Below are 26,054 nucleotides of genomic sequence, written 5' to 3'. Positions count from 1 at the left end.
TGAAACCCAAGAATCAGATTCCTAAACCCAATTGACAGATTCAAAGAAAAAAATATAGAGCTGAGAAGAGGAGCTGTTTGCCTATTGCACCGATTTCTCCAGAGAACAGAAAGGAGATGGAGGTTGAACCCAACCTCTGTTTCAGGACATGGAAGCTGAGCTTCCATTTTAGCAGCTGCATTGAAACTCTAAGCCCAGGATCTAGGATGAAAGGCCACTGGCTGTGCATGCGTGTCTGTGACGGGGACGGAGGGCAGGCAAGGAGGAACTGGGCCGAAGGCAGCATCCTATAGCAGCACTAGTCCCACCACAGCAATCACCATGAGGATAACGGCAAGAATACAGATGCTAATGAAGACAATGTCACTGGTGTCCTGGCTCTTGCTCTCATAGGCCTCCACTGCTTCTGCATCCTGCCCGTGGGACTCTACCAGGTTCTCCGCATACTGGGTCAGCCGGTAGGGGTCAGAGCTCGAGATAAGGTTTACTGAGGCTTCTTTCCTCTTAGGCTCGCACTGCACTTCATATTCATGAATGTCCTCCTGGTTCCCAGCCGAGAAGTCGATATACAGGATACTGACAATCACAGACGTGTGGTTTCTTTTCTACAAGACAAGGTTTTTAAAGGGCAAGGGTTTGTTTTTACTTGTCAGCCTTACGAATTAATAAAAACTAAACCCCCAGAGTAACAAGTTTCAGGGCGTAGCCGGAGTTAGGTTCTTCACGGGAAAGGAGAGTTACAGGGTATTCATGGTATTTCATTGCCAGCAGCTTGAAAGCATGCACTGAGAACACGCATTGAGAACGCACATTGAGGGCAGGGGACTGGACTCGATGACCTCTCGAGGTCCCTTTCAGTCCTAGAGTCTATGAATCTATGAATAAGACAGGCCATGGGGCAGAAACCAGGTTGATCAAATTCCCTAGAAATAGAGAGCCTTATTTTCACAGGGGCGTTAATGAGAGCTGCAAGTGCTCAGCAACTCAACCATGTCAGGCCAACACCCACTGTAAAGGTTTGGGAGTTGGGACTTGTAGGTTCTGTTCCTGGCTCTGGCACTGACTTGCTGTGTGGGCCTAGGCAAGTGACTTGGGCCAAGTTTTTCCAAAAATGGCCACTGATTTTTGGGTTCCTCAGTTTTTTGGCTGTCCAGCACCTAGGTCCTGAGAATCCCAAACTCCAGCTGAAATCAACCGAAGTGACAGGACCTCAGCATCTCTGAATAAGACCCATGGAGCCGCATGTTGGATATCCAAAGTAAAGCACCCAGAATCAGTGACCCAGCTATAAAGAGGTGGGCCTTTCTGTGCCTCAGTTTCCCCTTCCGTGAACTGGGGCTAGTTTACCATGGGCATAATGTTGAGAGACCAGAGGTGTGTCCAGTGCATGGAGTTCTTTGGATGCAGCAATGGTGGGGCTTGCTCAGGCCAGGCAGGGCTGCCAAAAGCATGTGCATAGTTTTTATCTGAGTAACTAAACGCTGGGTGCACAGTGCCCTCTGCCTCAGGCCTGCGTTCACGTGGGTTACAGTAACCCAACAGAACATATCCTAAATCAACTGTACAAAATTCTGACCTCGAGCAAGTCACTTCATCCATTATCCCCATTATACAGATGGGGCTAATAGTTCCTTTCTCGCAGACCCTTTCGGTACGTCTACACTGTGATAAAAGACCCGCAACAAGCCCAGGCTCAGGCTGTGGGGCTATAAAATTGCAATGTAGATGTTCAAGCTCAGGCTGGTGCTGGGGCTCTGAAACCCTGCAAGTGACTCCAGCCCAAGTACAAATTCTACACTGCTATTTTTAGCCCCATAACCTGGGCCCTGTGAGCCTGAGTCAGCTGACCCTGGCTCTGAAACTTGGTGCTGCAGGATTTTTCACCCCCTGCAGTGTAGACGTACCCTTAGTCTTGTATATTTGGATTGTAAGCTCTTCAGCAGACAGACTGTCTCTTACTGTGCGTGCGTGCATGTGCATCATTAGACGCAGATTTGTTATCATCCTACTGTATTTGTTTTAGGTAAATAGGATTCACTCCTTATTATACTGATCACTTACCTGGGACTCAGTACCGCAGGTGTCGAACCTGGTGTGTATTTTAAAGTTCAGGCCAACCACTTGGGCAGGACAGGATGGGGTCCCTAAATAAATCTTATTTCTCTCCAGCTGGGCAAGAGACTGCACAGGAATCTGGATCTGGAAATCTGTTCGCGTGCAGCTGACGTTCACGGGAACAACTGTTGGGGGGGAGAAAGAAGCTCGTCTAAAACTCACAAGACTGCACCGAGTGGGGATTTTCATCAGTACTGTGCAGTGCACAGTACAAGGCAGTTCCCATAGCTGAGAGTGGCACTGTCGCTATCGTCACCATGTCATACAAAGAAGACTACTAGTGGCATCCACAAGCAAGTGACCAATGTTGACAATGCTTACGGTTTTATTGTGAGTCTTCTGATATCTAGTGTTTTTCTTAAAGCCCCATCTGCTGGAGTCAGGTAAGTATGTGAGAATTTCAGCTTCCATTAAAAAAAAAACTGTAAAGTTTCTAGTCCTCACAGTAGTGGAGAAGATCTTTAAAAGTGCATGATCTGAGTGTAACCTAAAGGCTCAGAAAGGAGAAGGCAAAGAAAAAGAACCCTACATTTATCATTTTTAAAAGTTTCATGAATTTTAAACCCAATCTCAGGATTTCTGGGGGCCTGACTCATGATTTTTGAACACTTGGGGCTAGCAAAATTCTGCATCAGCATCCATTGGGAACACAACAGGGTGTGTATTGGATCCCTTTGTTTTGGGATGCGATTCAGAGCACTTCTGACAATCTAGAAAAGCTTGACTATCCTGGGATCTGAAGAAGTGGTTTTTTACCCACGAAAGCTTATGCCCAAATAAATCTGTTAGTCTTTAAGGTGCCACCGGACTCCTTGTTGTTTTTATCCTGGGATCTAGTTATCCAAGATCCTGCCAATGCCACACATTTCAGACCGGTTTGTAACCCATTATTGGCATGCTTGGCTTTACACATGAATTGTGTCCGCACACCACATGGTTAATACTCTGGGCCTGGTTCTGCCAGCCCCCTTCCTGGGGGAGCAGTGGGGTGGGAAGGATGCCAGTCAAACTGGTCAGGTAAAGGCTGCATCCCACAAAGGGATCTGAGAGCACGTGCACAGCATTCTGCCTTCCTGTGCTCCCCATGGGGCAATGCAGCTCAGTGCCACCCCAAGGCAGGGTCATGGTAGTGTCTAATGTGCCCTCTAACCATATGTACCCCCTGCCTAGTGCAGCATAGGAATGTCTTCTTAGCACCAGCTGAGCACTGTTTTCTGCACTGATGAGGGAACCCTCTCCTCAGGCATGTCTATGTAACAGTTTGACCGGTCTGCCTTCCTCCCAGCTCTCTGTGGAATACTCTGGTCCCAGTGTAGACCCAACTCAGGCATAGTCTACACCTAAAACATAGGGCCACCTCGCTACATCATTCAAAATTTCATGCCCCGTGCGACATAGTTAGATCGACCTAAACCCCTGCTGTAGACACAGGTAGGTCGCCAGAAGAATTATTCCATCAACGTAGCTACCACCTCTTGGAGAGCTGGATTAAATGCATTGATGGAAAACCCCCTTCATCAGCGTAGGAAGCATCTACACTACAGAGGCGCAGCTGCAGGGCCATAACTGCTATAGTGTAGACAGTCTATGCATGTAGTACATGGAGTTCTCAAAACATGGGAGTTTTACGGTTTCTGTTATAGACCCTGCTGGTCTACCTTGCAGCTGTGGGAAATGTTACACCCAGCACCAGCAAGTCAGCAGCTTTTCGGGAATGGAATCACTCAGTGAGTCAGGCACGGGTAGGAAGCACCACGTGGCTGAACAGCATGAAGCACGGGACTCGGAGCTAGGATCTTCTGCATTCTAATATTGGAATGGCCTTGAGTACATCAGTGTCCCCGGGCTTTACTCCTCCGTGTCCCCCACTCTAGAAAATGGGGTAACAATACCTACCTTGCAGGGGTGTTGAGAAGACAAATCAGGCGCTACAGTGAACTCTGATGATGTAAAATGCTAGGGGGCTGGTTCTTCATGGCCATGCACCTTGTGCAGTCACTGACCCCGGTACACTTTACTTTGCACTCGTGTAACTGCCTACCTGAGGAGCAGGGCAATGGAGAATCAGGCCCCCTAATCCATAGTTCTACGGAAAGTGTTGCATCTGTGTCTGCCTATATAGCAGCTGGCCTTTCTACATGGAGAAGACAAACATATAAACCACGTGGAAAAGGAAATAAGAACAAAAAACCCCATAATATTTAAAGGTACCTCCCACCGAGGCTTGGCCCAAACACTAACAATATGAATTATTGAATTATTCTAACTAACTCCGTTAGAATCAGACTCTTATGAAACTGATAAGATGCAATAAAATCAACAGGGAAAAAATTGTGTCACTTTACTACACTTAGTACATTATAGAACCATTAGAAGATTTACTAAATAACTAGAGTGCATTAAATCAAGGGGAGGAGAAAATGGATCCTCGCTCTCGAGTTGAAGGCTTCCTTTAAAATGACCATAAATCACATGGACAGCCCAACTCACATCCTTTCATGGGCCCAGCTAGACAGAAAAATATTTACGCTAATTACAAGAGCCTGATACAGCCCTGTCTCTGTATGTCATTTTATATACTTCACCCATTACCGCACTGAGCACACCATGGCATCTGGACTTCCACTGGGGCCTTTTCCTTACAGTCTCCTACTGTTCCACTGCCACTGAGGGAGCACCATTGGTGGCAGTATTAGTGTACTTGCCACCATGGGATCTAGCCCTGCTAGTGCAGACCAGGCTAATGAGAGCAGTTTCAAGCCTCTAGGGTGTTTGTTATGCATTGTCCATTAGTGTCAAGAGATCCCAAATCAGACTGGGTCCCAGCTGTGCTAACTGCTGTACATACACACAGTAAAAGACAGTTCCTGCCCCTTGTCATCTAAATAAACAAGGGATGCCAGATCACATGGGACACCCAAGAATCAAACCCAGTTTGCCAACAGCCCAGTCTAGTACCTTACCCACCAGACCACCCTTCCTCACTGGAGCCAGAGCAGAACACTTTACCATTTGAATCTCTACTCCAAAGAAAGAGTCAGTCCAAGGGAAACTTCACGCAAGAAGCAATCCCAGGTTCCATCATGAAGATGGTCATCCTCCTTTGCAGCGGCTGTTTATGGAAGATTTGTTCTACACAGACTGTTAACTGCAAGCAGATATGTGCACACAGATCACTGGCAGGTGTAGGAAAGTAACATGCAGAGATAATTTGCTGAGGAAAACAGTGGTTTTACATTCTATTTTTTCCTTTCAAAATTTAACATTCATCATGTGGATCTATGCAACATGGGTCTAGCGGGATTCAGGAGACTTGGCTCCCTGCTCTGCCACTGACTTGCAGTATCACCTTGGGGGAGACACTTGACCTCTGCACCGGTTTCCTCCATCCCCTCCTCCACCTTTGTCTGTCTTGTCTACTTAGTCCCTGCCCTGAAAAGCTTACACTCTGTCACTCACTATGTGTATATACTGTGCTTAGCACAATGCGGCCCTGCTCTCCATGAGAGCTTCTGGATGCTACTGGAAATCAAACAATAAACCACATTGATTCTGAGGCGGGAGGCAGAATCACGGCATGGCTACACTACACAATTAGGCGATCTAATTTTCGTCGGCAGACAGCCTTTCCAATAATGACATTGCTTGTGCGCGGCTACACTTTGTTCCTCCTGTTGGCGGTGCGCGTCCTCCCCAGAAGCGCTTGTGTCGATTGTATGGTCAGTGCGGGGCACTGCGGGACGGCTCCTGACAGCCAGTATCAGTCGACGTAAGCAACGCAGTGCGTGCACTGGCACTGCACCAACCTAACTACGTCAACATTGACTTGATGCCTCTCATGGAGGTGGAGTTAAAAGCGGGCTAGACTACGCTAGAAACGCTACAGTGCTGCAGCTGTGCCGCTGTAACACGTCTGGTGAAGATGTTCTAAGATGATGGGAGAGAGCTCTCCCGTTGGCATCATAAAACCACCTCCGTGAGAAGCAGTAGCTATGTCGGCGGGAGAAGATCTCCTGCCAACACTGCGCTGTCCACACCAGCGCTTAGGTTGGTGTCACTTATGTCACTCAGGGGGATGGCTTATTCACATCTAGTGTTGCCAACCCTACACGATTGGCCTGGAGTCTCCAGGAATTAAAGATTAATCTTTAAAGTTTATGTCATGTGATGAAATCTCCAGGAATACATCTAACCAAAATGGGCAAGCCTTCTGAGCGATGTAAGTTATACCGACATAAGTGTATAAGCCTTCAGTGTAGCGGGCAGTTACGTCGGCAGGAGTGAAATTTTAGTGTAGTTGCTTCTGTAGTTAGAGCGACATAAACTACTTGCGTCAACCTAGCTCTGTAGCGTAGACTGGGCCTCAGATTCAGAACAGACATTAGGAACCAGATCGACAAAGGCAGTTAGACTCCGACCTTCCACTGAAATCACTGGACGTTAGGAGCCTAAATACTGATGTGGATCTGGGCCCAGGAGGCTAAGTGCAGCACCTCACTCATCATGTGAATTATGACAAAAATCAGAGTGACCCAGGATGGATCTGAAGGCAGAAGGACCTTGGCCATATCTCGGCTCAGTGAAACTGAGGCTACGTTTGCACTAGCACTAGCACTTTTCTCCGTAAAACCTTTGTTGGTCGGGGTATGAAAAAAAAAACCACAACAACACACCCCGACTGACAAAAGTTTCACCAACAAAAGCGTCGGTGTGGAAAGCGCTGTGCTGGCGGGAGACACTCTCCCGCTGACGTAGCTACTGCTGCTTGTTGCGGGTGGTTTGATTATACCGGCAGGAGAGCTCTCTCCCGTTGGCATAGAGCAGCTACTCGGGAGAAATTACAGCGGCACAGCTGTGCTACTGTAAGGTCCATAGTGTAGACATAGCTAAATAAGGCATGCATGATTGACACCAATGGGAATTATACACGTGGGCAGAGCCCATACCATGCCCTGGAGTACCACCTGCACTTTGAATGGCCTAGGTTTGCCGGTCAGAATGACAACTTTAGTGTGACTTAAAAGGGATCCTTTGGTTGTGGTATTTAGTGGACTTTCTCAAGCTCGTGTGAGAGGCAGCACAACCTAGTGAACTGAGCACAGAGCTGAGAGTCAGCATCCCCAGTGTGAACTCCACAGTGACACTGGTCCTTGCAGCAGTCTTGGGCAAGTCGCTTAGCTTCTCTGCCTCCATTTCCCCATTTACAAAATAGAGAATTCTTACGAACCTCCCTCCCAGCAGCATGGGGAGGGTTAACACACTCATTTTTAAAAAGTTCTTATTAAACAGACTTGGTGTGATCTATTTGAAATGATAAAATTATGTGTTTATGGGCTGCTAAAATGGCATGTTGCTGGCCATATGTACTTAGACGCATTGGGCCTAACTTGGCCTTTTCATATAACTATCACTAGCGTCTAATGGAAAATATGCCCAAATTAAAAATCCATTGGTAAGTTACAGACTCCTTATGCCAGGAGCAGACACTATTCAAAAATTAATATAGAACACTTTGCACTTCTCTAGTACATCCAATGATTTCAAACCATTTCACAAATATTAATGAATTAAGCATCATAACACACGTGTAGGGAAGGGAGACATTATCACTGTTTTACAGATAGGGAAACTGAGGCACTGGGTAGTTAAGTGAGTTACCTCAGCTCACACAGGAAGTCGGTGGCAGAGCAAAGACTAGAACTACCTCCTTCCAACTCCCCAGTCCTATCCTTTCATCACCAGACCTTCTTCCTCCTTCCCCTCTGCTCCACTGAGTTTTCTGAAAATGCCACTGGCATGAAGCAGATGAATCCCTTGCCAAACATAAAATTAGGTGAAACTGAAGACTTTCTGGAGTCATGGTGGCTGAAGCCAACTAGCTAGTGTCTTTTATACTGCAGAACCCAGAAGAATCCTGCGCCCAGAGCACACCACCGGTGTAATTTGAGGTGATTGGGTCTCTATGTGCATAAGACATTACAGTGTTTGGCCAGATGTTTGGTTTCAGAATCTCATACATCGAGTTTGAACTTTGGTGGCTGAGTTATAAAACCTTAAGTACATGAGGTTTGTAATCACAACACTGATTCCACCTTAAACTACAGCAACACTACCGGGCACAGCTATAATCCCCCTTCTCATTCTATTACTCAACCCAAGAGGTTACCCTGCACTGTGACTGTGAGCGGAGGAAAAAAGAAAGCACAGTAGAGGCTATGCTAGTCCCATCCGCAAACACACACAAGCAGCTCCTTAGTTAAAAGCCTTCTGAATACTCAGAGAGGATCATCTTGAGCAGAAATAGGTCATGAATCATCCCTGACACACAGGTCAGCTCCAACACAATTATCTTGAAATACAATGAATGCCATCAATTCACCCGCTTTTGAGGAGGCACAAAGGTTGACAACTATATGAAGAGCATTACACAGCAAGGCAGCATCTGGGCAGCTCCTCCCGCCAACTATCTCCATATCCTGGAACCTCCAGGATGACAGAGTCTGGTTTGGGTCTTTTCCAAAGACACAGCCATTGCTGGGATCTCACAAACCCCAGGATACTTATGTGGCTTTGCAGATAAAACACCCAGGAAGGTCTCACTGAAAACTGAGTCCACAAAACACTTTTATTTCCAAGGGAATATTCCTTGTGAGAGTGAGTCCCTTGCTGAGGTTTGAAGAGGCCTCCTGCCAGTCTGATATGGACCCCCTCCCCCCAAAAGTGGGCTTACTGCTTGTGCTAATTTCAGCCATTGAAGGTAAGGAGTAAGGGGCTCCGCCAATTCCAGCCAAACCTCCATCCTGTCTTGTGGGCAGGAGATTAGTCTCCAGATGTGGGAGACATGGGGGATATAAATAATAATCAAAGAACAGGAGAGAGTTTAAATAGGTCCCCACTAGGACACTTCAGGTTCACAGATTTTAAGGCCATATGATCATCTCATCTGGCCTCCCGCATAACACAGGCCAGACAACTTCCCTTGCTGGCAGCTTGAGGCATGAGCTTTCCAGGACAGGCAAGAACGTATTCTGTGGGACATCAGGATTGCCAGTTTGGATCAGACTCATGGCTCATCTAGTCCAGTAATCTGTTTGCAACAGCGTCCAGCACCAGATGCTTCTGAGGCAGGTGCAAGAAACCCTACAGAAGGTAGATGTGGGATAATCTGCCCCTCAGGGAAGTCTCAGAGTCTAAGGCCAGAAGAAGTGACCAGATCGTCTAGTCTGTTCTCCTATATATCACTGGCCACCAACAGCCCAACACCCGCACACTAAACCCAACAACCAAAATGAGACCAAAGTATTACAGCCCACAGGAGACTAGACTAGTATGTGCCACAGGCAGAGAATAGGAGGGGACCAAGGTGCACCAGTGTCCAAGGCCCCTGCAGTGGCAAGGAAATGACTGAGTGAGAAATACCCAAATAATCCTGGCAAGTGACCCACACGTTGCAGGGAAGGCAAAACACATGGAGTATGGCGATCAGCTACAGCCTGAGCACGTGAGCAAGAACCAGCCAGCCCAGTACCTGAGAATGAGAATGCTCGGAGCCACCTCAGAGCCCTGGCCCGACCCATCCCACCCAATGTCCCTTCACCCACTGTGGCCATCCTTGATGCTTCAGAGGAAGGAGATATAAACACAAAAACAAGCCACCACCATCACCACACAACCTCCCAGAATACATGGAGGAGGGGGCATGCACAAAATCCCTTCCTGACCCCTCCTGGTGGCCAGCTGAAACTCTGAAGCATGAGCTTTTAGGAACATAGACATAGACCAGAAGTGAGCCCCTGGGCTGCCCTCCCGCCCCCATCCCAGCAACCCCGTCATACAATTGCACTCTTAAATTTGTCCAGCTCTTTCTTAAAATTAATTGTTTGCCCCACAACTCCTACTGGGAGGCTGCTCCAGAACCTCACCCCTTCTAGTTTCCAGCCTGAGTTTGTTCATGGCCAGTTTATACCCATTTGTTCTTGTGCCAACATTGTCCTTTAACTTAAATAGCTCTTTACCCTCCCTGATATTTGCCTGCCAAATGTATTCAGACTCAGAGAGGAATCATATTCCCTCTCAGCCTTCTTGTTGCTAGACTAAACAAGCCAAGCTCTTCCAGGCTCCTCTCATAAGATAGGCCCTCCCTCCCTTCCCCTGATCATCCTAGTAGCAAATCTCTGCACCTGTTCCAGTTTGAATCCATCTCTCTAGAACAGGGTGACCAGAACTGTGGAGTGTTCCAAATTAGGTCTTACCAGTGCCTTGTACAGGAGCATTAAACATTTTTCTCTCTTTACTGGAAGCGCCTAGCCTAATACAGCCTAGGATCACGTTTGCCTTTTCTCTCCTCTCCTCTCTCCTCCTAACCTGTGGATCTTGTTCCTTTTCATAGGTGACTGGAGCCAAGGCTTGCCTGTTAAATCAGGCTTTTAAATAATTGCCAATCAGTGGAAGGGTGGTAGTTATGAATGAAAGGCGGGAGTTTACTGGAGGATCCCCAGATACTATTGTGTTAAGTATTCAAGCAATAGCTTATGTAAGTTGGTAGCTATCTTAGCGAGACAAGGTTTGGGAACACAGGTACTCACTTAGTTCCCCGGTGATGGTTTGGCCAGTCTCCTGTGCACGACCCTATCAGCCAAACTGCTGCCCGGTGACACTCCACAGACTGAGTCACCAGGCAGAAACATGGCCTAGTGTTTTGTTTGTTCAGTGTCTCAGAACTCTTCCATCCCAGGTCTAGGTGGTTGGGGTAGTATATAACCCAGGACCTACTTATTTTTGAAAGTGTCTTTGCAGATCTGGCTGCATGTGTGAAATCCCGATACAAAAATATGTCATGCACTTTTGCATGTTTAGGCATTTGAACAGCAGAGTGCCTAACTGATATGTGCAATTACAGTGGTTGCAGAGGTACAGCTGGGTAATCGCACATGCAAAAAGCCAGTTATAACTCCCCACTGGCTAGCCGTTTGCACAATTGCCCAATTTGCATGAGCAATTATAGTAACCACATGCATGCAAAAGTTTGGTGCACAAATTTGCTCACATTTTTGTGCATGTACTTTTGGAACTCAGACTGTCAGATTTTTACTGACTGTCTCCATACTTATAATTCTCCGCAGCCTTGCCCTACAAATATCCAGCAGGGAGCGAGGGAGAACGGGATCAATGCACTGAGTCATGCCTTACCTCCAATATATGCTACCGAGAACCCCCTGTTGGCCGTGTTCCTGTCCGTGTGGAGGACCAACAGCAGTTTGTTTCTAGTGGATGTTATGGGAGACAGCATCTCTCTCCCACACCACTTCCCCAGGAGGGAAGCTTTCTCAGTGCCTCCATCAAACACTGCCAGATGGTCGTAATCACAGCCATCTGTTAGGCTGTTCCGCCCCTCCAGAGCCAAGTCCAGGAAGAAGACTTTGATTCGGTATCCTGGGGGGAGCTGGATGGTCCAATGACATTTGATATTGTTGGGGTAAAAGTTGGGATACTGAGGACTGGAGAAATTTCCTTTGATGGCTGTGTATACTTCCTGGCATTTGCCTGGTTAGAAAAAGAAAATGTATTACCAATCAAACCGAAACCCCTGGGTGTGGAGGGAGCAGCTGCTGGGGGGTTCTCTTGATTTATTGCTAAAATATATCGCAACAAATTATCTTTTCCACATAAAGGTTTCACAGCCACATGCTGTGCAGATCTGCCCCAAACGTTCAAAGAGTTAGGGGGGTCGTTAGCTGCACAATTGCGGCCAGACTCCACACAACGCAAAGGATTTCAAGAACAGTGATAACAACAAGCACCCATGCAGAGCTTTTCAACTGAGGACATCAGTGTGCTTTGGCAAAGAAGGGAAAAGGATCCTTATCCTCAATCTACAGACAGGGAAACAGCGAAGTTAAAAGCTTAACATGTCACATGACCAGGACATAGGCAGGGGTCATGGCTACAGGTCAGAGCAGGAGTCCGGGGGTCAGGCCTAGGTTACCTGGAGTGAGGCAAGGCTGCGACTAAGCAGACACAGGGACTATCACAGCCACTGCACGGCTGCTGCAGCTGGGCTTCAGAGCCAGTCTGCTGACTCTTCCCACCAATCATGCATAGGGTGACCAGACAGCAAGTGTGAAAAATTGGGAGGGGGGTAATAGGTGCCTATATAAGACAAAGCCCCAAATATCAGGACTGTCCCTATAAAATCGGGACATCTGGTCACCCTAATCATGCAGTGTGGCCTATTGGTCAGCCTGCTACAGGCCAGCTGTGCTCCTTAGGTTGCCTGGAGACTGGCTCTGCTGCTGCAGGCCCTGATTCCTGACAGTGCTACCCCAGCGAGGTCAGTGGGAGCTTTGCCATTGACTTCAAGGAAGCAGGCTACAGCCCTAACCAAGAGCAGGTGGTCTTGTGGTTAAGGCCCTGGCCTAAGACACAGGAGCTGTAGATTCACTTCCCAGCCCTGGTACAGGTTTCCTGTGTGACTCTGGGTAAGTCCCCTGATCTCTTTGTGTCTCAGTTCCCCATCTGTAAAATGAGGCTGATACTGTTTCTCTACAAGGGTGCCCCATAAACATTTTGAGGAGGCTTAGATGCTACAGTAATTGGGGCCGCAGAAGGACCTAGATAGGAATGACTTGCTCAAGATCACACGGCGAGCCGGGGCAGCGGTGGGGATAAAACTCTTGACTCCTGAGTCCCAGTTCAGTCGCCCTGCCCGGTCAACCATGCTGCCGCTCTAGAATTAAGGTCTGAACACTCTTAAATGTACTTTTTATTTAAATGGATACGACACATATGCTAGAAGGGCCCCTTCCACTCTCTGGGAGCCCCTCATATACTAAGGCTTACAATTCACAAGCATGACACCAAACCATTTCACTTGCTGGCCTGCACGCAAAAGATCTTACCATGGGTGGAGGAACAGTGAATCTATACCCCCTTTGTGAGAGCAACACCCTGGGACAGTGGTGGAGAAGGAGAGGGCCCAAAGGGCTTCCCATACATCTGGTAGCTTACGCTGGACAAGCAGTTGCCTCCGTACCTGAGAAAAAATAGGCCTTGAAGCCTCTACCTCCTATGTTGAAGTCTGACTTGAATACCAGCAGGAGCTCGTGCGTGGAAGAGACGATATCAGGGGGTTTCATATTCCCACAGTAGTGGCTGAGATGCATGTCCCCCATCGTGGGCCCATCATAGACGGCCACGTAATCAAAATTGCATCCCTCGTTGTTTTCCATCTGAAAGTCAGCAAAAACCAGCTTGATGATGGAGTTGGGCACTGCCCGGATGATCCAGCGGCATTCAGCATTGTTGGGGTAATTCTCAGGGTAATCAGGGCTTGTTATCATGCCGGAAAGGCCAGTGAGCACTCCCCCACAAACATCTGGAAACAAACACAGATGGGTTACACACATAACACCTCCGAGAGAAGCAGAGGGAAGTCCCATGGCCCACAAAGGGGATGGAGGACATCCACACACATGCCTCCACCCTGGAAAGAGGAACAAAGGAGGCAAAGAAACAGCTTGGGGGTGTAGAAGGCTGTAGGTTGTCTCCAACTCCATAAGGAAAAGAGGTTTCCTGCCAAATGAGCAGAGCAACCCAAGTTTCATTCCATCTGGAGACTGACGATGGACTAATGTACTGGGCCTGGGAGATTCCTCCTTCAGGGGGCATTGTAGAGAAAGTGTTTTTTACTCTCCTGTCCTGTTTTTTACTAGTCAAAATGGTACATCACATGATGCTCATTCAGCACTAAGGTCCCATTGCAGGGCTGAATTCTTCTCTCTGTTATACCTGTGCATCCCTGCTGCTCATTGCCCAGGTCTAACGACACAGTTAAGCCCCCAGAACCTTTATTCCTGGTGATGCTTCATAAGGAGGAAAGAGACCAGCTTGTCTCAGAGCCCAGAGAGTAAACTGTGGGCTGGCCATTAGAAAAGCCATCCTTTTAGTTGTAAACCGAGCACACTGGCGCTGGAAATCACTGTGCTGGGGGGAGGGATAGCTCAGTGGTTTGAGCATTGGCCTGCTAAATCCAGGGTTATGAACTCAATCCTTGAGGGAGCCATTTGGGGCAAAAATCTGTCTGGGAATTGGTCCTGCTTTGAGCAGGGGGTTGGACTAGATGACCTCCTGAGGCCCCTGACATTCTATGATCTATAATAAGCCCCAGGATTTTGCAGACTCACTTTTCAGACCAGAGCTGCACTTTAAGCCTGATACTATGCAAGACCTGTCATTTTTGGGGGTGGATTTTTAGCAGAGTTTATTCAAACACCCTCAAACAGACCAGATTCACACCAGAACTGAGCCGGGTATTCATCACATCCCTAATTAGTTCACTCTGTATAATCCTTTAACTCTACTTTGTGGGACACAGTTTGTTTCAAAGGTGCTCGTGTAACAGTCTCTTTGTCCACTGCTACACAGCAAACCTAGAAGCCTTTCACCCAGGCGTTTCATGCATTAACCCTTTGAGGAAACTCCACGTAAAACCTATTCCAACCTTTCCGGTAAGCTGCAGAAAAGCCTTGACTGGCCACGTGCTTATCTGAGTGGAAGATGATGGACATGACATGCCAGGAAGAAGTAAACTGCGGAGGGGAGCTCTTGCCACAGAACTTTCCCAGGAGATTCCCCTCGTCCTCGGAGAAGCCGTTGTAGATTTTGAGGTAGTCGTATTCACAGTTGTCGTGATATTCCAGGTCAAAGTGGTCAAAGGTCAACAGGGCCGAGGATCCTTCTGTGACCACTATGAGCCAAGTGCACTCGGTGTCATAGGGGTAGAGTCCAGGGAAATTAGGGCTGGAGAAGTTGCCATATGGTGCGGCGAGGACTCCGCCACACTTGACACCTAGAGAAAACAAAACATTGCTTATAAAAAACAAACAAACCACAGAATATTTATCTGCTTGGTAAATCTCCGAAGCCGATGATTTGCAAACCAGTTACAATAATTGCCCATTGTAGCTGTTTGCTCTTAAACAGCATCCATGTTCTACCCAAGAAGCGTCTTGACTTCAGTGGTGCACAAAGTGATTTTCTGTACATTTGCAAAGTACTTCGGGCTAAAGAGAGGAGGAGCCCAAAAGTGGGATTTTAAGATGGAACTCAACATGGTGGTGATGCTGTTGTGCCAAAGTCATTTACAGGAACAATAATTAATAGTGATTTATTGATCTATTTTCATTCAGGGATAGTTTGCTCACTCACTTCCCAATCCTTTGCCCCTCTAATCTCAGGATACTGGCCCCTCTCAGGTCATCGAATTGTTTATATTGTATCTATAGATAAGGGATCGGCAACCTTTGGCACGCGGCCCATCAGGGAAATCCGCTGGCGGGCCGGGACGGTTTGTTTACCTGCAGCGTCCGCAGATTCGGCCGATCGCAGCTCTCACTGGCCATGGTTCACCGTTCCAGGCCAACGGGGGCTGCGGGAAGCAGCGTGGGCTGAGGGATGTGCTGGCCGCCACTTCCCACAGCCCCCATTGGCCTGGAACGGCGAACCACAGCCAGTGGGAGCTGCGATCAGCCAAACCTGCGGACGCTGCAGGTAAACAAATTGTCCCGGCCTGCCAGCGGATTTCCCTGACGGGCCACGTGCCAAAGGTTGCCGATCCCTGCTCTACATGAATACACACAGCTACGCAGTAGAGCTTTCCCACTCTAACTAGCTCATGCTGCCTGTTTGAAATCTCCCGCCAGGAAACGAGCTCCATGTGGTCCTTTCTGTCCTTTTTCTTGCTGGAAAAAAAAACAAAGTGAATCTGAAACCAGTGGAGACACTGGCCTCAGTTGTACCCTGCTTGGAAAGCTGCCTTCACACTCCAGAACCCACTGACTGTCTGGGAGATGACAACAACAATACAGACTGAATCTAGAAGGCAGATCTGACAGCTCCACCACCCCATTCAGAAGGATGCTGTGCTGGGTGGCCATTCCATCCGTCTCCTCTATGCAGCCCTCTCAGGTGGACCAGAGATGGTACTGTGCATGAAGCAAAGTATCTTCTTGGAACATCAGGAGTCATGAAACATCAAGAACGACAGTAAAGTATCCTGCCACCCCCAATACACAACAGCAACCGCACGATGTTCCTGGCTACCATTGAGCATATGGAGAACTAGCTGGGGCCTGTATTTTCCCCAGAAGGGGACCGGACCATCAATTTACATTCAAACATTGTCTTTTAATCAGTGGAAGACTATTGCATTGAGGAAAAGTCCACAGAAGGAGCTTGTTTGGAAAAGGCGTCTGTGAGAAAATATACCCCTGAATTCACCTCTTGCACTCTATTGTAACAATCTTTGTACAAAGTATGCCTCATGCGGTGTCATTTGAAAATTCAGAATTTACTGGGCATTATTGTCCTGGTAAAACATGTGTAGCAACATTGTGTGTAGAGTTATAAGATTCTACTAAAACATGTTCCAAGTCTGGGGGTGGCCAAACCAGTCCCTCAGAGACAAAGAGCAAGCTGACACCTCAGACAAGCGTAAACAAGGCCAATAGGTCAGTACCTGATAAATGGCCATTCTTTGGCAGGAAAGGAGGTATGGGTGAAAAATCTATATCTTAGCAAAAACAAACAAACAAAAAACAACAAAAAAAACCCAAACAAACAGCAAGAAGTTCTCATCCAAACAGACTTTTTGTCTCCTGAATCTCAGTTGGAAACGCTTTCCAAAGGAGATTGACACTATACAAAGGGGGACAAACGCACCGAGGGACCTCACCCCCTTCTCCTCCTCCTCCTCCCTCTCTCTGTCCACCAATTCACTGCACCAGAAGGAACAAAGGAAGCAGACATTACACAGAAGATTGTCCTGGACTAAGAAGTTCAGCCAGTAAGACTGTTGAGAACATGTGGTGAGAAAAACTGTGCTTTGAATTTATCATAGTTTATTAAGTTAGGCATTAGTTGTGTTTGATCTTTATGTTTCTTGTAACCATTTCTGACTTTTATGCCTCATTACTTGTATTCACTTAATTTGATCTCTTGTAGTTAGCACACTTGTTCTATCTAAACAGGTGTGTTTGAATTGAAGTGTTTGGGCAAATCCATTTGGCATTACAGGATTTGTGCATATCATTTCTCTTAATAAAATGCAGGACTTTATATGAGCTTGTATAGTCCGTGAGAGGGCTGGGCAGTACAGTACATACATTTCTGGGGGGAAATCTGGAAGTGGGAATGTGCTGGGGTCACCCTGCAATTTAATTCAGGCTGGCTGGATGCAAATGCACACAGACATAGCTGGGAGTGATTTATATGCTAAAGTGAGCAGTCCGGAAGTGGAGGCAACAACAGCAAAGCAGTGTAAAGGACACCCCAGGTTAGAAGGCAGAAGTGACACAGTTACTCACTAGTCTAGATTATATCCTGGGTATGTCACAGCATATAAACACCTGGCCCCTGAAAGCATGAACTGTAGAACAAAACCACTGTCAAAGTAGGTGAGTATTCAGACCTGTCAGCCTTGTGAGCATTCTTCTTTCAAGTGCTAATATGTTGGGGAGGGGGAATATTTAAAGCTGGTATCTGAGAATCTAAGCTCAAAGAAACAGGGGTGAAGGGCTTGATTCATTTACCAGTGAGTTATGGATTTACCGATTGATTTTCTAATGAAAACTTTATACCACAATGTCTTCTTCTTCTTCAACGCACAGCTGAACAGTTGGCCACAGTGATAGTTCACCATTTGGTCTATTCCTGTGTGGCCGCAAGGGCTTGACAACCCAAGAGTCCAACATCGTAACAGACTTTACGAACCCATGTAATAGGGGGTCTGCCTCTGGGCCACCTCCACCCCTCAGTTGGTGGAATTTTATCCCGGATGTTACAAGCCACCCGGAGAACGGCGTTCGCTGGAACGTCTTGAGGGATTCTCGCGACATGTCCGAAAAGCGTAAGGCGCCGTCGGTGGACAATGGCCCCAGTAGTCTGTAGACCGGCATGACCATAAACATCTGCATTACAGGTTAAGTCATTCCACTTTATGCTCAATATACGACATTGGCATTTTGTGTGGAAAGTCTCCAGCTTTGCCCAGTCTGAGCGGTGTAGTGTCCATTGTTCGCTCTTTTATACTGCAATGCAGCTACTATAAAATAAAGGGAGTGGGAAGAAGCTAGCAAACACCTGCAACTCACCATAATCAGAGAGTGGATGAATGTACGGTTGTGCTAAGCATATACCACCAGGGCCAGCCCTAGACAAAATGCCCCCCCTTCATTTGTTAAACTTTTGAATACCTTATTTTTTATTGCATTTGTAGCCCATTTCATTACTTTGATGCATGATTTACATGCATGCTTTATCCCTGTCATATAAGATGATAAATTTGCATGCTAGGATGTGTAAATCTGTATTTATTCATGCCATATATAAGCAAATAAAAAAAATTGTTTCCTCTAAGCTTATAAAAACTTTTTAATTTTAAGAATAACTGAAGTGTACTAACATCAAGAAACTGAACTGTGCACCAACATTGGGTGGACCAGTATTAAATAGTGTTACAGTAGGTGACAGCCTTCTTAGACTGTTAACCCTAGTCCTTTAGTTCAAAAGGTTGCTTTTTTTGCCTTTGTCCTCATGAACTGAAGCACAGCGTCAGAGATTCAAAACTGGCCAATGGCATTTTCAAGCAATAAAATAGCAAGTGATGTCAGTCTCTCGTTAGTCATAGTCCATTGAAGATATATTTTAATGAGCCTGAGCTTTGAAAACTGCGCTCCCCACTCCCAACTGTGACCGGCAGCATGAGCAGAGTCCTCAAAGCTATCCACACATTAGGAAAAGTGTCCTTCAGCTCTGCATCATAAATGAATTGGAGAACTTGGAGTGGAGAGTGCTTCCCGTGTTGCAAAATGTGACAGATGTTGTCTAATTCGACACAGAGGTCTTTATCATTGACGTCCGAACATTTCCCATGTATCAGCATCTGGTGAAGGTCGGTACAATTGTTCAAGAGTGTTTTCCTGTCTGCCAACAGCTTACTAAGGTCAGGTCTTTTTGTGGTGCTTCATTTGTCCAAACCTTTCTTCAATGGATACTCAAGGAGTGTCAATGAGACAGCAAAAATACTTCCTCTTGAATTTTTCTTCCGAGCTTCCCATCATCTCATCTCTGCCCTCATAACCAAACTGTCTCTTCTTCCGATGAATACGAGTTTCCTTGAAGACAGGCTCAACTCCTAAGTTTTCCACCATTTCTCTGGCAGCAGTGATGGCATCTTCAAATCCGTTGTCTCTGTAGGCCACAACGAAATCAAGGCAGCTTCTCATCAAAACAGTAGTGGTCGTGATGTCCATCGACTGAGTTTGTAATGCCTTGCTTACAACATTTACTTGGAACAGGATATGATGCCAAACCACAACCGACACCAGAGATTTGAAGTCAGTGATCTGGTTTGCCAGGCTTTGTGCCTCGTGTCTGATTATGGTCTTGGCTTTACTTGACTGCACCAATTCCATCAGGCCGTTGTAAACCTTAGTCACTCGGTACCTCACTGGCCTTATGCTGTCAATTTGGCTCTCCCAACGAGTGTCACTTAGTGGCTTCACCGTCAGATTTGTAACATTGTCCGTGAGGATCTTCTCCCTGATAGATCATGCTGAAAACAGGATGCATATTCTTTGCAGTACTCTGAAGAGAGATACTGAATCTAAAGAAGATGATGCTGCATCTCACACAACCAGGTTGAATGAATGGCAGCCAGAAGGCACGAAGAAAGCTCTTGGATTCAGCTCATGGATCCTTGACTGGGCACCACTGTTTCTTCCTTCATGTTTACGCCGTTGTCATAGCCTTGGCCGCAGCAGTTTTGAAGCTTTAATTTATTCTCATTCCTAATGTTCATCAACACTTTTGTTTGGTCTTTTCCAGTGGAGTCGTCCACAGGACGGAAACAGATAAAGTGTCCCTTTACTTGGATACAGCCATCCTCATCATCAACAAATCTTACTGTAAATGACATCTTTTCACTGTGACTAATGTCGGAAGTGCAGTCCATTATTACGGCGTCATACTTTGCTTTGATGAGACGCATCAATATGTTATCAAGCACCTTCCTTGCCAAAAGGTCAATCAATTCATTTTGAATTGTTTTGCTGTGGTAATGGTCCATAGCTTCTTTACAAACTACTTGACGTAGGTGCTCACGCATGAAATCGTTGTATTTCCCAAGGAGCTTGACAAAACTGAGGAAATTACTGTTATGTTCAGTGAACAACTTGTCCAATGAGCCCCAGAAAGCCAAATTATTCTTTGCAAGGAAGAGGGTAATTGAGATCAGACACTTGAGCACGTTCCTACAATGCTTGTTTCTACATTAACAATGCTCTGCTTTTCTGCGTCTATGCATTTATTCAGCTTGAGCCTGGACTCACCCTCCATCCATTTGGAGTAGGCCATAAAATGGCTGCGTGACTTTTCATGTTGCTTCAGAGCATCAGTTAAGCTATGCTGGTAATTGCACACAGAAAGCACACGCAACAATTTGGCATTCTTGTCAAATATTTTGCAACACAAACAGACCACTTTGTCAGCTGATTTTGAGTAAACTAGCCAATGCTGATTCAGTTTCTCGCCATTCTTGAGCATTCTTTCACAGTGTGACTTTGAGAAGTGTCACTGCTGTTCATTTACTGGAAATGTCATATCCTCGATTTTGCACGGCTCGTTCAAAACTGTATGATCAATATGGGCAGAGTTTAGGATCGCCAGTCATAAAGCAGGATCTGATGTATCGATTTGTGGTGTGCAATTTTTCTCACTGCTGTTTCTATCATGCGAGGCTGATTCTTCTATATAGTTTCTCTCTTTTCATGTAAACCAGATTTTTCTTTATCATCAGTCTCCTTTTCATGTGAGCCACATTCTTCTTTATCATCACTCTCCTTTATATCGCCAGGAAAACTGGACGATTCTCCATCACTTTCCTCACATTTCCATTTCTTATCTACAGGAAAATCTGCTAATTCCTTAGTAATAGGACTTCCATCACTTACACTTCGCTCCTCAATTTCTTCTGCACTGGGACGATCACTACTGCCTAAAGCCCGGCCTATGTTGTTCGGTTTCAGATATTTTCTCATCAGATTTGCCCCTTGCTGCAAACTAGATTGCAATTGCGCATTTTGCTTCCTATACTGAGCTCCTGAAGGCTTGTTCAGGGACAGCTTTTATTTTCTTTAGGAGAAAACAGTTAGTGTTAGGGAAAGCAAAAGTCTATGTTCCGCAGTCTTAGAAAGTCATCAAACATTACGTGTTAAGCATGGCAAAAGAAGTAACAGTATTTATTTTAAATTGTTGCATAGAAAGGGATTTGGTAGTTATCTCTGGCATCTCATTAAATTTGTCCTTTATTAGTCACTATTTACACGCTTCAAGTCTTAAAACACAAGTACACTTTCACAATTACACAATAAAACAAGGTTCCCAATATCGCAACTGGGCTCTCACTTCGTTCTATCTCACTGCCTGACTGGCGACGCCCCACCCCTTATACACCCATGAGGGCATGGCTGACAACATTCTAGGAGGTTCTAGGAAAATTTAGTTCTCAGGAAGTCTGGAAGGTTCCATGAGATTCTACAAAGGTCCAGAATATTTTAGAAGGTTAGTAAAAAATGAATAAGGAATACCTGAAACATTTTACTTCAAACATTCTATTTTCCCTTTTATTGCTAACAACAAAAACAGCACCCCAAGCCCAGCTCTCCCCCCAACAAGCCCAGTACCCCAGGCAGTAGCCTGGGTCGCCTTCCCCTAAATCTAGCCCTGTATACCACATTTGGGAGCAAAGTAATATCCTTTGTCCCTTCTGAGGGACATGTGTAGATTCCCAAACAAGTCTATATGCTCTCAGTCTGGGCAAAGTCTATTGCAAATCAATAACTGGCCATTGCACATTGCTTTTCATTATGCTTGGCAGTGCTGTGACCTGCTAAGGAGGGAGGATCTCTGCATAAATGTGCATTGTGATGAGCAGTCAAAGACAAACGGTGAATGTACATTTGCGTGTGTGGGCGCCTGCGCATGGGTAGGATGGTCAGATAGCAAATTGTCATGGTAATTACCAGGGATAGGCGATAAAGTAATGTGGGGAAGGTATTAAACTAATAATGTTATTGAAATAAATAGCTAAGCGGGGAGCCTGCAGGAGAAGTAAAGGTTACTTCAGAGACAATTACTGATGAATTAATAGCTCAGTGCTTCAAGGTACTTAAGTGAGCGCAGTAAGTGACAGTGGCTCATGAGCAGCCAGCACCATGTGAGGACTTTGGATTAAGAGGGAGGTTCATTGAATTCTAGTGGACTTATTTCATGTTGCAGAACAGATGGCAGTGTGGTCTAGTGGACTGGCAGTCAGGAGATCTGAGCTCTAGCCCTGGCCCTGCCACTGACCTGCTGTGTGACCTTAGAGGTGTCATCTCACCTCTCTGTGCCTTGGTATCACCTCTGATTAGACTGAAAGATCTTTAGGGCAGGGAGTGTCTCTGACGATGTGTACATACAGTGCCAAGCACAATGGCGCCCCAAACTCAGCTGGGACACCTTGGTGTTATTTTATACTATGATATAATATAATAATTATAATGAATTATAACGAATACATAAATGGGCAAAGGGGGACAACCCACTGGCCCAGCCCCACCAGATTTAGCAATTCAAGGCCCGTGAGGTTGAATGACACATCCCAGCTGGCTGGAGTTGCAGTAATTTTGACTGACAGCTCAGGGACATGTTCCTGGAGGAGTCAAAACACACAGGGAAGCTGCCGTGTTCCTGGGGGCTTGATACAGACCTGGTCTGAGCGACGTTCTGGATGGGGTGCTGCACCCACGTGAGCACTTCTGCTTCTACTACTTTTGCCCCATCCCGCTCTGAGGCCACCACGGAGGTGATGTGTGCCTTGTAATTCTGTGTGCAGTGTGCATGGAGTAGCAATGCAGCATCCCCGCACCTGTGTCCACTCATTTCTCTTCCAGCAAGGAAATACCCCAGCCTTAGGCTAGATCCTGCAAAGTTCTGAGCACCCTCAGCTCCGACTGGCTTCCAAGGCACTGAAGGGATCAGCCTCTTACAAGAGTAGCTCCCAGAGTCCACATCTTTCCCAACTCCTCAGACACCAGGACAGCTCCAAACTCTTGCCCGTCCTTTGAACTGAAATCAAACCCTGGGAGGATCAAGAGGGGGTAGCTTAACTTTTGGGTTGCTCATGTTTTGTGCACCTTTGGCTTCCTAGCGCCACTGGGAGATGCTGGTGCCACAGGACCTCCAACCCCAAGCAGCCAATCTCTCAGGTTCTTCTCCGAACTAAACTGAGTCCGTGAACTCCTGGCAGCTCCCCCACCAGTAGCAAGGGCCTTTGTGTAGAAAATAATGTTTGAGGAAGCCCAGTTATGAGATACAAGCACTGATTGTCGGTGAAAACATGACAGATTTCATGGCCTGATCTGAGAGACGCATATTCTTAGTCCAGGATCAAGTCCACATTGCATTCATTTTACAGACAAGACAGAGCTAAAACTCTGAACTAAAAACAGCTCTTAACTTTGCTGAAGTTCTGATCTAGGTCCAGATTTTGTGACATGCCTCTGTGTCTTTCTAATGAGCATCTGAACTCCTCCAAAGGAGGGAGTGTGAGTCTCTCTAGTTAATTTAGTGACAAAACCAAGCTGTCAATATCTGACTCTACAAAATCCTTAATGTGGCAGTGCTTTTTAGCCGGAATTTCCTCTGCTAGACTTTCCCTACTTCTGGACCAGTTTAAAAGAAGAGTAATTTGTTGTGGTGGTGGGTTTTTAGAAAAATAAATACTTAGAGAAGCAAACAAATATTTCAGAAGAGTAACTGTGGACCGATGTAGAGACTTCCACATTGCTACCCCTCAATCTTTAGCAAACTAAAAGAGTGAACCATAAAATCAACCAAGTAGCATTCTAAAGCATTTTATCCTGTGTCAGTGACTGTCAAGGAAAAAATGAGGAGGTCAGGAGGTCATCTAGTCCAATCCCCTGCTCAAAGCAGGACCAACACCAACTAAATCATCCCAGCCAGGGCTTTGTCAAGCCAGGCCTTAAAAAGTTCTAAGGATGGAGATTCTACCACCTCCCTAGGTAACCCATTCCAGTGCTTCACCACCCTCCTACAAATAAGGTCCAAGTGCTGATGAATAAGTTAATGGCACAGGGTTCTACTGATGCGGTTGAAATATTTCATTTCTATAGTTAAAAAGCAAATCCAGAACTACCACACTGCTTTAGAGCCAGGCCTTCAGCTGGTGTACATGATCCATTGATTTCGATAGAGACACCAGCTGAGGAACTAGCCCATACAGTCTACTGTGTAAACAGTTGGGACGATGCAGCAGAAACAGGGCAGGGGTGCCGCCAGCAAGGGACAAGGGTTAATCAGCTTGACATAAGCAAAAAAACCCCAGAGCAACTGCAAATGCCCCCCAGCCTGGTACTCAACTCAGTCCTATGACCCTGGGGGCAGGAGGAGCCCTGCCATTCACCGCCTGTCTTCCAAGCAGTCATTTGATAGCCTATCCCCTGAGCACATGTGCAAGAGGGGGAAGAAGTTGGGCTGAGTTTAACCCCTTGCTTGCTGGAGAATTGGGAGCAGCGCTGCCCCAAGCCACGTCTGCACACACTGTACTGTCTATACATTAAAAATCTAAATGAAAAGGAGACATTTACAAATGAGTAAATACGGTAATAATAATAATGCATAACAATATGGAAGAGCTTGGCCTAGAACTGCTTCCTCACACGTCTAGTTCCGTCGCAGCCAATGAGACTGTGTGTGTGTAAGGATGGCTCATGTGAATAAGGGCTGGCAGGATCAGGCCCTAAAACAACATCAAATATTGATAAACCAGACAGAATATCAAAAAGCCCATGAAACGGGCATCGTTCATTCATGCATACACACTGCAGGTGACCTAGGAGCGTGCCTGCTGCAAGAGTCCTGTAAGAGCTACCCCAGCTGGACATCAAACTGAAGGAGCCCCTGGAAGTTAACCCTCGGTGCTTTGGTGCTCAGCACAGCTGAATAGAGTCTTACCTTCCTTAGCATGCATCCTGTTTGCCACCCACAAGAAAGTCATTGCCACAAGACACCCGACGTGAATATGCCGCATCCTCAGACACAGCTGTGCTATGAAGCAAACAAATGTACTGTCATGAAACAGCAAGGATATGCTCAAAGCCACCTAGCTGGAAAAAAAATAAAAAATAAAAAGTAGGAGGCCGGTAGAATTAATAGTGGAATTAATAATTCATTGCGTGTTTGAATTAGTAACCTGATCTCTTCCTTGCTCCCTTCACTTGGTTTTAATGATCTGGATCAAATGTCCCTAGGATTTACACTGTACCAGATACCTTGTCAATACGCCATATTTAGAAGAGATATGAATGTTTTGGCTATGGTATATAACTGCAGTAAGGCTGTGCTGACAACATGCCCTTCTGGGGCTATGAAAATAATTTAGTTCACAATGCAAGACAGTGAACCAAAATGGGAATTTCAGCCTTAACACAGAAAAGTACCCTAGGAATTAACTTGATTTATACTGCGGCACAGGCACTCACTGCACAAAGCCAACTGTTGATAAAAGCAAAAGAAACACAGAACATATTTTAGTCCATATTTTTAAACAAAAGCCACATTTCACTGCTGTTCCCAGAGATGTCATGCGATACGCATATCAAAGATCCAGGGAGCTTCCGATGCAAAGGTGCTTGCTCGCTTATCCGCCCAAAGGCTTGGGCTGGTTAGTTAGTTCTAACTGCAATTCAAAACTGCCAGTGAAATAAACAGAAGGATTTTGTGCTGCACAGCAGGGCCTGGAAGGGGGAGGACGTTTAACCAGCATTTAGCTGGTGAAAAGTGGATGAGAAAGGGCAGCCCATTTTCTCGGCTATGTCTTG

General features: G+C 46.2%; 1 protein-coding gene across 1 annotated transcript; it reads right to left on the bottom strand.

Annotated features, from left to right (window-relative positions):
- Positions 1–287: 287 nt before the first annotated feature.
- On the bottom strand, positions 288–25,264 carry LOC113406527 (CUB domain-containing protein 2-like). Its single transcript, XM_026651790.1, has 6 exons — positions 25,189–25,264; positions 14,615–14,962; positions 13,148–13,489; positions 11,305–11,658; positions 2,062–2,240; positions 288–605 (listed from the first exon to the last, which is right to left on the bottom strand). The coding sequence occupies exons 1-6, from the start codon at positions 25,262–25,264 to the stop codon at positions 288–290; spliced, it is 1,617 nt and encodes a 538-aa protein (XP_026507575.1).
- Between the last annotated feature and the right edge of the window lie 790 nt (positions 25,265–26,054).

The sequence above is a fragment of the Terrapene carolina genome, unplaced genomic scaffold (assembly GCF_002925995.2).
Source record: "Terrapene carolina triunguis isolate 2854851 unplaced genomic scaffold, T_m_triunguis-2.0 Scaffold103, whole genome shotgun sequence".
Lineage (NCBI taxonomy): Eukaryota > Metazoa > Chordata > Testudines > Emydidae > Terrapene > Terrapene triunguis.
The sequence above is the reverse complement of the archived record's forward strand: the minus strand, read 5'-3'. Positions and strand labels throughout refer to the sequence as shown.